General features: G+C 48.6%; 1 protein-coding gene across 1 annotated transcript in view; it reads right to left on the reverse strand.

Annotated features, from left to right (window-relative positions):
• CPLANE1 (ciliogenesis and planar polarity effector complex subunit 1) overlaps window positions 1-14,558 on the reverse strand; it is a 2,360,818-nt gene that overhangs the window by 1,808,016 nt on the left and 538,244 nt on the right. Inside the window, exon 13 of the mRNA XM_086960545.1 lies at window positions 5,585-5,793. Coding sequence (XP_086816671.1) covers window positions 5,585-5,793 — 209 coding nt within the window. The remainder of the gene's footprint in view (window positions 1-5,584; window positions 5,794-14,558) is intronic.

The following is a 14,558-nucleotide window of genomic DNA, read 5'->3' on the forward strand; positions in this document are numbered from 1 at the left end:
AACTTCGCTGAATAAAATTTAGATGCTGTGCTGGCAGGCGATGACAGTTTTCATCGCCACAGGCTTCAGACACTTGGATGCTTGTTCCGGTGCTGTAGCGGAGCTCCTCACCACGACCCAGGCAGGCCGTCAGGTATGTGATAAAGCAAATGCGCAAGCGCTTCGGTGAGGGCTCACCGCAGTATCTCACCCTCCGGTTTGTTTGCGGCCCCAAGCAAGGTTTGAAGGCTCCCTCTTGCATTAATGGATGTCGACGCGTTTCGGGGCCAAAACCCGCCCCTTCTTCATAGACTTGATAAGGAAGACACCAAACTCAGCTCACGCTTTCCAAACGCATTTTATTTGGAAAGTGGGCGTCGTCCGCCCTAAGTGGGTGGAGTTACGGCACCTGGAATCCTGGAGATTGTAGTCCAGTGAGCTGAGTAGTTCGTTAAAACCTTGAGTAGGTTGGCGTTTCCTTTGTGTAAATGTCATTAATATCCTTAAGTAGGAGGCGAGGGCAGACTCCAAACTTCGCTGAATAAAATTTAGATGCTGTGCTGGCAGGCGATGACAGTTTTCATCGCCACAGGCTTCAGACACTTGGATGCTTGTTCCGGTGCTGTAGCGGAGCTCCTCACCACGACCCAGGAAGGCCGTCAGGTATGTGATAAAGCAAATGCGCAAGCGCTTCGGTGAGGGCTCACCGCAGTATCTCACCCTCCGGTTTGTTTGCGGCCCCAAGCAAGGTTTGAAGGCTCCCTCTTGCATTAATGGATGTCGACGCGTTTCGGGGCCAAAACCCGCCCCTTCTTCATAGACTTGATAAGGAAGACACCAAACTCAGCTCACGCTTTCCAAACGCATTTTATTTGGAAAGTGGGCGTCGTCCGCCCTAAGTGGGTGGAGTTACGGCACCTGGAATCCTGGAGATTGTAGTCCAGTGAGCTGAGTAGTTCGTTAAAACCTTGAGTAGGTTGGCGTTTCCTTTGTGTAAATGTCATTAATATCCTTAAGTAGGAGGCGAGGGCAGACTCCAAACTTCGCTGAATAAAATTTAGATGCTGTGCTGGCAGGCGATGACAGTTTTCATCGCCACAGGCTTCAGACACTTGGATGCTTGTTCCGGTGCTGTAGCGGAGCTCCTCACCACGACCCAGGCAGGCCGTCAGGTATGTGATAAAGCAAATGCGCAAGCGCTTCGGTGAGGGCTCACCGCAGTATCTCACCCTCCGGTTTGTTTGCGGCCCCAAGCAAGGTTTGAAGGCTCCCTCTTGCATTAATGGATGTCGACGCGTTTCGGGGCCAAAACCCGCCCCTTCTTCATAGACTTGATAAGGAAGACACCAAACTCGGCTCACGCTTTCCAAACGCATTTTATTTGGAAAGTGGGCGTCGTCCGCCCTAAGTGGGTGGAGTTACGGCACCTGGAATCCTGGAGATTGTAGTCCAGTGAGCTGAGTAGTTCGTTAAAACCTTGAGTAGGTTGGCGTTTCCTTTGTGTAAATGTCATTAATATCCTTAAGTAGGAGGCGAGGGCAGACTCCAAACTTCGCTGAATAAAATTTAGATGCTGTGCTGGCAGGCGATGACAGTTTTCATCGCCACAGGCTTCAGACACTTGGATGCTTGTTCCGGTGCTGTAGCGGAGCTCCTCACCACGACCCAGGCAACTGTCATCGCCTTGAAAGTAGTCAGAGAATAGAGCAGAGTTTTTAGGAAGAAGCTGTAGACTTCTGTAGATTACACAATAACAGAAATTCCATGTGAATTATTTTGCCCTGATGATGATCCCTCTGATTCTTTAATGGGATCGAAACACCGTCGACCTCTTAAAACACCATATACTGTGAAATGTGTAACTGCCATGTTAGGCTAGTAATGGTGTTCAATGGAATTTCTGTTATTGTGTAATCTACAGAAGTCTACAGCTTCTGCCTAAAAACTCTGCTCTATTCTCTGACTACTTTCTTCACTATGCCAATTTGTATACGTTTGGGTAAAGGCTTGTGCCCTTCTCTATGGAATTGTTGAAGGTATCTTTTTTAAAACATTTTCTTGTCTAAAGTAAAACTGGACAAGTCAGTACTTAATATAGCTTCCATTGTGTCTATATTTATTCTGTGCTCGTATTTCTCTTGTGCATGGGACCACTGTTGTTCTCAAAAAGACGTCAGTTCTTAGACACAGCTTTTCCCCGCCAGAAACGCAGAGCTATGCTAAAAACCAACACTGGTGCCTTGAAACTAGGGCCCTGAAAGGGGATGACCTTAACCCTAGATATCGGTTCGCAGAACGGGGAGGATGGGTGAGTCGGTAAGGAATCTATCACTAACTAATGTCTCTTACAGATATATCGTTACACAAGTAGTAACTTGTGCATCTGAAAGAGACACATTAGTGATAGATTCCTTACCTTAGAATAGATAACCCAGCAATACCAACCCCGGTGGTAGGACTGCGAACCAATAATCACACCAGAAAGTCCTGGAGGACGGAACGGCCAAAGAAGCCAGCCCTCCGGACTTGGCTGTCCAGGCAATAGTGTCTTGCAAACGTGTGCAGCGAGGCCCACGTAGCCGCCTGGCAAATGTCCTGCAAGGGCACTCCTCGGCCCATGGCAGTTGTAGTCGCTGTGGCCCGAGTGGAATGAGCCCCCAGTCCAACAGAGGGTTCCTTCTTAGCCAAGAAGTAAAACGCCTGGATACACAAGATCATCCACCGCGAGATGGTCCGCCCCGGCAACAACGACATCACTCCTTCACAAGATCTCTGCGACTCTCTCGCCTCGTTCTTCCACCGCAAGATCGCCGACATCCACAACAGCTTCGGTGCACCATCCACGCACCCAACCGTCGAACCAACCCCCCCCCACCGCCACCCTCCGCACCTGGACCACGGTGACCACCGAAGATACAGCCCGCACGATGAACACCATCCACTCCGGTTCTCCAACCGACCCCTGCCCCCACCAAGTCTTCAACAAGGCCGACTCCACCAACGCACCCCAACTCCAGAACATCATCAACACCTCCTTCAACACCGCCACCTTCCCGGAGAGCTGGAAGCATGCCGAGCTCAGCGCCCTACTGAAGAAACCAACAGCGGACCCCACCGACCTCAAGAACTTCCGCCCCATCTCGCTACTCCCTTTTCCTGCCAAAGTCATCGAGAAGACCGTCAACAGACAGCTTGCCGCCTTCCTCGAGACGAACGGATCCCTCGACCCCTCGCAGTCCGGTTTCCGAGCCAACCACAGCACCGAGACCGCCCTCATCGCAGCCACCGACGACATCAGAACCCTGCTCTACAATGGGGAAACAGCGGCCCTCATCCTCCTAGACCTCTCCGCAGCGTTCGACACTGTCTGCCACCGCACCCTAGTTCAACGCCTCAGCAACATCGGTATCCAAGAGAAGGCACTGGAGTGGATCATCTCGTTCCTCGCAGGAAGAACACAGAGAGTCCGCCTCCCCCCGTTTCGATCCGAAGCCACCAAAGTCATCTGCGGCGTACCGCAAGGATCATCACTCAGCCCCACCCACTTCAAAGTCTACATGAGACCTCTTGCAGCCATCGCACGCCAACACAGCCTCAACATCATCTCCTACGCCGACGACACCCAACTGATCCTCTCCCTCACCAGAGACCCCGCCACCGCCAGAACTAGCCTACACGAAGGGATGAAAGGCGTCGCCGAGTGGATGAAGAACAGCCGCCTGAAACTGAACTCAGACAAGACGGAAGTCCTCATCCTGGGACCATCGCCCTCCGCCTGGGACGACTCCTGGTGGCCCCCGCCCTGGGCATCACTCCCAAGCCAACAGATCATGCACGCAATCTGTGCTTCATCCTGGACTCCTCCCTCTCGATGACCAGACAAGTCAACGCCGTCTCCTCATCATGTTTCAACATCCTACGCATGCTTCGCAAGATCTTCCGATGGATCCCGACCGAAACCAGGAAGACGGTCACCCAGGCACTCGTCACCAGCCGACTGGACTACGGAAACACCCTCTACGCCGGAACCACAGCCAAGCTACAGAAAAGACTCCAACGCATCCAGAACGCCTCCGCCCGACTCATCCTGGACATCCCCCGACGCAGCCACATCTCCGGCCACCTGAGGGACCTGCACTGGCTTCCCGTCAGCAAGAGGATCACGTTAAGGCTCCTCACCCACGCACACAAGTCTCTCCACGACCTGGGCCCCAAGTACCTCAACGACCGCCTGACCTTCTACACGCCCACCCGCCAGCTACGCTTTACAAGCCTCGCCCTCGCAGCCGTACCACGCATCCGAAGAGCCACCGCCGGAGGTAGGTCCTTCTCCTACCTGGCGGCCAAGACATGGAACTCCCTCCCCATCCACCTTCGGCTGACCCAGGACCATCTCGCCTTCAGGAGACAACTCAAGACCTGGCTGTTTGAGCAATAGCAGACCCCCTCCCCCAAGCGCCTTGAGACCCTGCCGGGGGAGTAGTGCGCTATACAAATGTTATGATTGATTGATGGATTGATTATTTTGCTTTCTTATACATGGGTATCTCAATGTTCAATATGTAATGTTCAATATGGCAGGGTTATTTTTCTTATGTTCTAAAAAGGGGATATTCGTGGTGTCTTGCTTCTTCTGGTTACTGTTACCCGTGAAGCCACTTCTAGAAACTTACCACTTCACTATGGTGGTGCTCCAAGGATAGATATCTGGTGTAGACAGTTAATGGATGAGGTAGAAATACCGGGTTATCCCAATTTACCTTCTTATTGTAAGCTGCTTTCCTACACTTGGCTCATGCTAGACCTAAGAACAATAGCTTGAAATAAAAGCAGTGTGAAACACTAAGACTTGAAGGGGCCAGCCATGGAAGAGAAAAACAGTCCTGATTGCCAAGTCATGCATCTCCAAAAGCAACACTATACTTTCTAGAATATTTCTGTTTGATAATGGCATCCAGATTTTTTAGATCTACTTTAACATCATGCACTTGATGTCCCCTTCAGTTGCTCCCCAGCAGTGCGATTATTCTCTAAAGAGTAGATTTGTCATGCATGCAGATTGGTGCCATGTATTTTTGGGGTAAAAAAGAAAAAGAGAGCATAAGGTGAGATGCATCATAAAAGAGTTTGAGGACAAGATGCTGTAATAGACCTGCTGTCACTGCATCAACAGCCATGTGGCAATAATACAAGAAATGAAGGTTAAGATAAAGATTCAGATGATAACACACTCACCAACTCTAAGCATTATTGATCAGAGATAAAAAAGAACTAAGGACAAGGAGTAGGAAGCAAAAGAAACACTTCTGAATAAAAGGGTAAAACCAAGCTTTCACATGGGAAACAACGATTTACTTGAAGTTATCAAAACACCAAATGTTAGTGAGTAGGATTTTTCATTAAAGGCTCTGAATTTGATTCAATCCCAATATTAGTATCTGAATTATTCCAGAGATGCAAGAGTTTTCCATTCCCCATACGCTCAGATCAGAGTAGCCTACGATGAAGTTTTGAAATGCAAGTATATGAGGTATAGGTCAGCCTATTGTGAACATCTGATTAACAGTTTCATTCCAATAAGTACACACAGGATATGCACACTGACCAGTCACAGGTTTAAGATGCACTGCTTTCTCCAGAGTATCACCAGAAGACTGTAGCGTCGCCTGAATATGACATAATATGACAGCAACACTTGATTCTTCGTCATTTATTTTCTCTTTTAATTGTCTGTCATTCCTTGACACGTGCAGGCAGAGTTGAGCTTGGCATCGAAGTGCTTGCTGGTACAGTAACCGCCAGAGGAATGTCAGCCTGCAGCACATCGACAGTGATTAGATAGTAAAAGAATGTGCAGAACGGGAAATACATCATTTGATTGCTGTAAATGAAGTAATTAATGTAGATAAACACTGTAGATGGCACTTACATAAGTATGTTTGAGAATAAGTTATGTGGCAAATACTGTTTAACAATACAATAACTGCATGGAGCAGCAGAGAAGCATTACTGTTTTCCTCCCATTCACACAAACCTAATATTGAAAATAAATACCTATCCACTATCCTATATTCAGGTACACACCAACACTTCAAATGGTTTATGTAAAATAAATAAAACATGATGAAGTGTTTCTTCACCATTAACACCTGTTATTTACAACGCATAGAGCTGGCAGTATGAGGTGCTAGATAAAAAACATATAAGCATAAGTTATAGTCGTCATGCTGTTAACTAGAACTGTAACTATTTACACCCTTTCAATTGCAAATGCTTCATCTGTGTCTCTGGTAATAATGTTATCAAAATGAAAGGCCTCACCGTAATGGTAAATATATGTACCTAGTTGTCATGGATGAGCCATGTTGCCTGAACTAGTAGTAAAGTATCGTCTGTTTATGCATCAAGACTGTCTTGTTTATCCAAAAACTCAAGACAGTTCTTATACTGATGCCTGCCAGTTTGACAAGATCTTTACACATGCCAGAATAGCTTTACGGACGTTTGTAATGGGAGACGTGGAGTTTGGACCAAGATGTACAAGTTACTTACCTTAGGTAAAATGCTTTCTGGTGGATAATATCACTGCAGATTCCTCACCTTGAGACTATCCCTAGGTGCCAGACTGGCTCCAGAAGACATTTCAGCTTAGCCCCTGAATGCCAGTCAGCGGCTCTGCATTGACTTCTCTCCATCAGAAAAAGGATGACCGGAGCCAATGTACGAGTTACGGATGCGCGACGACATACGTTTCTGGACACTGTCTGCGCCCTCAGACTTGGAGTCCAAAACAACCAATTATTTGTGCCAATGGGCCGGCCTCTAATTTTGGACCTTGTCAGATGTAAAAGAGCCCATTCCGTAGGAGGGAGGCAGTCGGGTGGTGGAGAATCTGCGGTTAGACACAGTATCCATTACGAAGAGCGTTACTGAAGGTAAGTCATTTTCTTCTGATGTATACTTCTCTCAGAAGATTTCTCAGCTTTAGAATAGTTATAAAAAAACAGTACCTCTTGCAGTGCATGTCTTTGGAATGAATCCAACCAAAAAGTCCTGCAAGATCAAACAGCCAAAATGCCCTTCCCGTCAGACCTGGCTGTCAAGGCAATGGGGCTTCATGAACATGGGCCCTAATGCCCACATTGTAATCTGTCAAATATCCAGGACAGGCAGTTTGCACACCAAAGCAGTGGTAACAGCCTTGGCCCTGATGGAGTGAGCCCCCACTACTTCATGAAGCTGCTTCTTGGCCCAAACGAGGAATATCTACTTGGACAAAGTCCTTTTCTGCACTGCCTTGCCCATCTTTGCCCCTAAGAATCGCACAAAGAGGTAATCGTCCACCCGATAGTTTTTGGTGCAATCGAAGTAAAAGCTTAGTGCTCTTTTGGGGTCCAAATGATGGGCTCTCCCCTCCTCTTTTGGGGGGTGAGGCGCATCAAAGACCACTCTGAACAGAAATGTGAAAGGGAGTTACAACCTTCGGTAAAAATACAGATCTAGTCCTCAGGACCAGTTTGACCAAAAAAGAAGGTGGTGTAAGGCGGCTGACCAGCCAAACACTGAAGCTCACACATACAACAAGCTGAAGATATCTTAATGAGAAAGAAAACTTCAGGGGCAGGAGATCTAGAGGACAGGTGTGCAACAACTCAAAAAGGGTGCAGATAAGACCAAATTGAGGTCCCAATGTGGCATCAAGAAAGGATTAGAAGTAAATGTGGATTACAACTTTGAGAAATCGCATGAGCGGGAGGCACCGGTCACAATTTTACCTTCGGACTTAGAAACATTTCTGGAGCTCTTTCTGCCAGGGGGACTCAAGAGTTCAAAGCGCTGGCAATGAAATCGAGCTAGCATTCACCCAATTACTGGACGACAGCCTGTGCCAGTTCTGAATGTGACTGGCATTTGTTAACTACTAGGCATCTCCAACTGAGTTAATTTGCTATGGGAAAGATCTCACCAGATGGTGTCAAATCAGGGAAATGCCTGATGAAACAGTCAATGGGAGAAGCACAGGGCCTTTCGGCAACCCAGGACACCATTCTGCACTGTTGCAATAACATATGGGGTGTGTGCTGCGCGTAAGTACCTGAATAAGTCTCATCTTGATGGACATCAGGAAGACTTTCAACACCAAGCAAATGGTCTTATAATCAAACAGGTTGATGTGGAGGCAGGTCCACGTCAAAGACCAGAGTCCTCTTATCTTCATCTTTAGCAGATGAGCTCCCCAACCCAGCAGTGATGAATCTGTCACCACTGGGGAGCTCTGGGTGGGGTAGGGGGAGGAGTCCACTGCAGATCTTTTGCAGTCTCCCCAGAACCTTTGATGGAATCTGACAAGTTACCTTGGTGCTGGCACACTAAGACTCTAGATCCCACTACAGAGCACACAAATGTAATATTTCATGGTCGACAAGCAGGTTGCAGTAGACAAACAGGCCAAGAATCTTTAGAGCTGCCCTCACTGAGTCAGGCAGAAACATAGGGATGAACAATTGTTACTAACCTGTAAACAGGTGGTTCTCCAGTATTGGTGTCTTTCATAGATTCACATGCTTGAATATTCCCCGTCGTCGAAGTGGGAGTCCCACGGTAAATAGAATAGCAATAATGCTAAATATATATAATGTATATAATATATAAGTACATATAATACATGATAAAGAATAGGAAATATAATAGAAACTTCAAAAAACTATTCCTACATAGGAAAGCATGGTAAAGAGAAAAAACTACTTGTAACACATTAGTGTCATTATGTTAGTCCAAATTACAGCCAATCAGGCGTCAGCACCATCTGGAACCTTTTCCTCAGAAGCTCAAGCCCTCAGATTTTCGTAGCACAAGTAACAAAGAGCGCATGAGGAGAAGAGAGCCTCTGAGGGGAGGAGGGTGGGTCGCATGTGAATCTATTAAAGACACCAATTCTGGAGAACCACCTGTTTACAGGTAAGTAACAATTGTTATTCTCCAGTATTAGGGGTGTCTTTCATAGATTCACATGCTTGAATAGAATAGAAAGCAGTAACCTCCGACAACTGAGATTGCTAGGTAAATATATGGAAGAAAACCAAGACAGTACCAGGATAATACAGTCATGTTACACATCATAGCAATCACAGTAAAACTTCAAGGAGGGGGGAACAGAGGTTCACCTTAATGAAACAGATGGCGAAGCACTGCCTGTCCCACTGCGGTATCCGCTTCATTAATGGCATCCAAACAGTAATGCTTGGTGAAAGTGTGCCTGCTGGACCATGTCGCTGCACGGCAAATCTGATGAAGAGGCACACCAGCAAACAAGGCGGTGGATGAATACATCGCCCTCGTAGAATGAGCCCTCACTGAAGACTGCAATGGTTTACCAGCTTGTTGGTGGCAGAAGGCAATGGCTGAGGAAAGCCATCGAGCAATAGTTGGCTTGGAAACTGGATGTCCTTTACCGAAACGCCCGTAGGCGATGAACAGCTGGTCGGACTTGCGGACGGAGGCAGTTCTGGCAATGTAAAATTTAAGGCATCGTTTGATGTCCAAAGAATGCAAGCGCTGCTCCGCCGGAGACTTTGGGTCCGGAAAGAAAGTTCTCAGGAATACAGGCTCATTCAAATGAAAGTCTGTCGGTACTTTAGGTAGGAAAGAGGGGTTGGTGCGGAGCGCCACTCCGTTAGGCCTGAACTGAAGGTAAGGAGGCTTGATAGTGAAAGCGTGCAGGTCGCTCACGCGACGAGACAAGGTCAACTCCAAAAGAAGCGCCACCTTCCAGGTGAGGAATTTGATATCCGTTTTATGGATAGGTTCAAATGGTGACTTCATAAGTTGGGATAGTACAACATTGAGGTGCCAAGATGGAGGAGGGCGCCGAACAGGTGTGAACTTGCGAAAAAGTCATTTGAAGAATTGTCGTATGATTCTGGACGAGCTGTGGGAAGAAGAGCCATCGTGTCTGAAGCGAGATATAGCAGCTAAGAAAACTCTCAGGGTAGAATGAGAGAGTCCTGACTGAGCAAGGCTTAAGAAGAATGGAAGAAGCTGCTCTGGAGTGGAATGGATGGGAAGGACATTGGCCGAAACACACCAATGGCAGAATCTCTTCCACTTGAGTTTATAAGTCTTCATGGTAGATGGAGCCCTAGCTTGAGCCAGGATGTCTCTGCATTCCTGAGAAGTTCAAATCTGCAAATTCAAGGTACTCAGGTTCCATGCCCACAATTGTAGCTTGGAGGGGTCCGGATGGCACACTAGGCCTCTGTCCATTGATAGAAGGTCTGGACGAGGACGCAGAAGAATGGGCTCGCATTGGGACAACAGAAGCAGTTCTGAAAACCATGCCTGCCTGGGCCAACGAGGTGCGATCAACAGGATGTGGCAAGGCTGTCTCCGCATCTTCCACAGCGCCCGCGGTATTAATGGAATTGGCGGAAAAGCGTAAGCAAATAGATTGCACCAGTCTATCAAAAGGGCATTCCCGCACGACCCGGGGTGGGGATACCAACTTGCATAAGACGGGCATTTCCGATTCTCCGGTGTTGCAAAGAGGTCCAGATCTGGGTGACCCCACTGGTGAAAGACACAATCTAGAGTCGGCTGGTGCAGTTCCCATTCGTGCATTGAGGAAGTGGACCTGCTCAGAGAGTCCGCCAAAATGTTCGACACGCCCGCAAGGTGGACGGCTGTCAAGGTGATCTGGTGGCGGAGAGCCCAATCCCAGATTGACTGGCCAAGTGAGACAGATGAGGAGACTTGGTTCCTCCCTGTTTGTTCACGTAGTGCATACTGGTGGTATTGTCCGTTTGGATCAGCACTGACTCCCCGTGAACTACTGGGAGGAATGACTTGAGCGCTAGGAAGATCGCCATCAACTCCAGCCTGTTGATATGCCACTAGCCCTGGAGCGGAGTCCATTTGCCCTTGATGGATAGGCCCTAGAGATGAGCGCCCAACCCCTTCAGGGAGGCGTCTGCCGTCAGCGTGAGATCTGGTGCATGAACGAGAAAGGACGTTCCCATTTTCAGATTTGTAGGTTGTGCCCACCAAAGCATGCTCTGTCTCATGCAGGTTGTCACTGCGACAAGGTCGTTGAAGGACCCGGAGACCTGGCGCCACTGTAAGTCCAGTTTTTCCTGAATGGGACGGGCGCGCAACCTGCAATTTGGGATCAGTGCGATGCAAGATGAAACCATTCCCAAGAATGACTTCAACGTTCGAACAGAAACGAACTGTTTTCTTCGAATGAGGGAGACCAGACGAAGGATTTTGAGACGTCGCTCGCTGGAGACGAACGCTTTGAGAGCTTCGTATCTAGGATCGCTCCCAAGAAGGATCTGGTCTGCAGGGGTGCAAACTGTGACTTTTCGACGTTGATGGTCAACCCCAGGGACTGAAACACCTGCTGGCAAAGGCAAGTGTCCTGATGTAGCTGATGGTGGGATTGAGCCTTTAGAAGGCAATCGTCCAAATACGGAAAGATTTGAACGTTTTGGAGACGCAGGTGAGCCATCACAGTGGCCAGCACCTTCGTGAACACACGAGGAGCTGATCGCAGCCCTGAAAGTGCATTGGTCCCACCTTGAAACGCAGGTACTGGCGATGTTGTTGGATAATAGGGACATGAAAGTATGCGTCTTGAAGGTCTATGGTGGTCATGTAATCCTCGCTGGATAGAAGACGAAGGATTTCATGCAACGTCAGCATGCGGAACGATTGGGACTTTAGGAACTGGTTGAGAGCCCTCAAATCCAGAATGGGTCGCCAATCTCCGGTCTTCTTGAGTACGAGGAAGAATCAAGAGTAAAACCCCTCTCCTCTTTGATGCTTCGGGACCACTTCGACTGCACCTTTTAACACAAGAAGACGTACCTGACAGAAAAGCTCCTCGAGGTGTGGAGGAGGCGGGCCAGGAGGTGGTGTACACGGAGGAATCTCTACAAACTCTAGGGTATGACCCCGTCGTACCATGTCCAAAACCCAGCAGTCCGAGGTGATCGAGGACCACTGAGAATAAAACAGAGAGATTCGACCTCCAACATTTTGATGGGAAAAGTCATTGGCGTTTAGAGTTGAATCCCCGGTAAGAGGTCTTTCCTCTGTAAGGCCTGGAGGACTGCTGGCGAGGTTGCTGATTGGGCGTGTAACGTTGGCCGCTCTGATTGTATGAGCGGTATTGCTGCCCACCTCGAACGTTGGAAAAGTGCCGCGTCCGCGCGCACCTCGAAAGGACTGCTTCCGAAATTGTAACGTGCCCAAAGACTTTGCCGTATCGGTGTCTTTCTTAATGGACTCTAGGGCCTCATCAATATGGGATCCGAATAGTGATTCCCCATCATAGGGCATGTCCAGTATTCTGGATAGGACTTCCTGCCGGAAGGATGTGGACTTTAGCCAACCTTGTCGTCGGAGTGCAGCCGCACTTGCAAGCAGACGGAATCCCGTGTTAGCCACATCGACTGCACAGTCGATCATTTCTTCTGACGTTCTCTGTCCATCTCGAAGGATCTGTAGAGCGTCAGCCTTGGATGCATCAGGTATGAGATCTGAAATGTCTGACCACATTTGTCTGTCATAGCGCCTCAAGATGGCTAAGGCATTGACTGCCCGGACAGAAGTGGAAGCCATCGTTGAGAACTTGCGGCCAATAGCATTCAGACGTCGACCATCTCTATCCGTAGGGGCTGTAATAGGAGCCGCTGGGTTCCGGGCTCGACGCTGTGCGGCCTGAGTCAATACCGAGTCCGGTTTGGGGTGAGAAAGCAGGCAAGCCGGAGACCCAATCGGGGCCTTGTACTTTTTTTCAAGGCGCTGTATTTGTGCAGGTAAGGAGTTTGGAGCTGTCATGAGCTTAATTCCTTCTTTCCAAACAAAATCGATGATCGGAATCGTGTGGGTTTGTTTATAAGGTTGGTCTTTAAAATCATAAAGGAAACAGTCCTCCTCACGTTGTGATCTTGGTAATTTAAAGCGCAGAGCTGCTTTATCCATTAAAAGATGGAAACTGGCGATATCCACAGGAGTTGAATCTCCAGAGTTCCCTGGCTGAGGTGAGGGCGTCTGTGGCCGATAATCATCCCAGTCTGCCATATCCGGGTCACCTGCCTCATCCGAATTGTCTGGGACTTCCCCGTCCTCACGCTCCGGGACCGCCTCATCATCCGCATCCTGTGGATAAACTGTTGTATGGATTCTAATAGACGTCTGAACCTGAGACGAAGTTGTAGGTGGTAACACAGGCGTCCGAGAAGGTGGAGGCTGTGAGAAGTTGACCTGATATATGATGCTCACTAGTTCTAGTGATCACCTTGTATCAGTCCAAACAACCCTTATGGTGATTGGTTGTAAGTCAACCTTATAGACCAGCTATCCTAAAGGTAGCATGGACAAAAGCAGTCTTTAGGCTAAACTCTTTTGGCATGTGAAGCCAGCTGTTTTACCACATTTAACCCCTTGAATACCACATGAAAGGACACCACACAGGTTGTTATGAAAATAAACAGATATTTATTAACTAACATACACCTCTGAACTCTTTATGAGATCAGAGGGCTAAGCACATGACAATACTAAGAAAGAAATACGAGTTAGCACAATATTTACACGTGTGCAATAGGGGCACGACAAACCATATACTTGAAACAATGGAATGCAAGGAAAGAAAGTACTGTACGGAGATCCAGAGGCTGGAGGATTCCTGGGACTACGCTACAAACTAGGTAAGTAAGGAGCAGGAGGCCCACAGGACTCACGTGCAGAGTGGAAACTCTCACGCGGGATGCGTACCAACGTCTATGGATGCCACAGTTTACAAAGTTACGGATTCCGGACGAACCCGGGTGTATGGAGGAAAAACAACAGAGGACCTGGACACTAGGATAGTGAACACTGACTTCAGCACCTAGAAGCTTTAGTTACCTAACCCACAGGCTGCGGGTGCATAGGGCTGAAGTGGTGTCGGGTTTGCTGAGTTGATCCCGATGATGCCTGAAACAAGTAGTTGCTGGCATGTAGCCAGATGGAGGAGTCCGGTGGTTCCAAGGAAGGAACTAGGAAGGAGAAGTCATGAAAGGGAAGGGGACAGAGTCTCGTTCACTAGCCAGTGACGGTGCTGGAACCAGGAGGGAACCAGATGCTGTTGCCGCGTTCAAGTGGAAGAAGGGTCGCTTCTCTCTGTAGCTGCGCGGACCAGGAGCTGTTCTTCACGACCAGGCTGGAGGCACGAGCTGTCCCACGTAGTCTGCTGCGGATGGCGGTGTTGGATCGTCGATCTGGTCAATAGGCCTTGGCAAGTGCAAGCCACGCGGTGGAACAAAGATGGCGTCTGGTGCGGACCAGGAGGGTCCGGGGTGCTTCTCTTTTACAAGGAAGCAAGGGTCAGTCTGGGGGACCAGACCAGCAGTATTGAAATCTTCGGGTCGTCGTCTCAGAGGTCACGAGCCAGCCGGCAAGTGACCAGACAACAGGAAAAGCAGCAACCAGGCAAAAGGGCCCCACGCAGATCACGTGGATGCTGGGGGGCTGGTCTTTGGTGCAGGAGCTGTGTCGGTGTGGGGCTTCTCAGTACTCAGCACTCACTCGAGGAT

The sequence above is a fragment of the Lissotriton vulgaris genome, chromosome 3_1, assembly GCF_964263255.1.
Source record: "Lissotriton vulgaris chromosome 3_1, aLisVul1.2, whole genome shotgun sequence".
NCBI classification, from domain to species: domain Eukaryota; kingdom Metazoa; phylum Chordata; class Amphibia; order Caudata; family Salamandridae; genus Lissotriton; species Lissotriton vulgaris.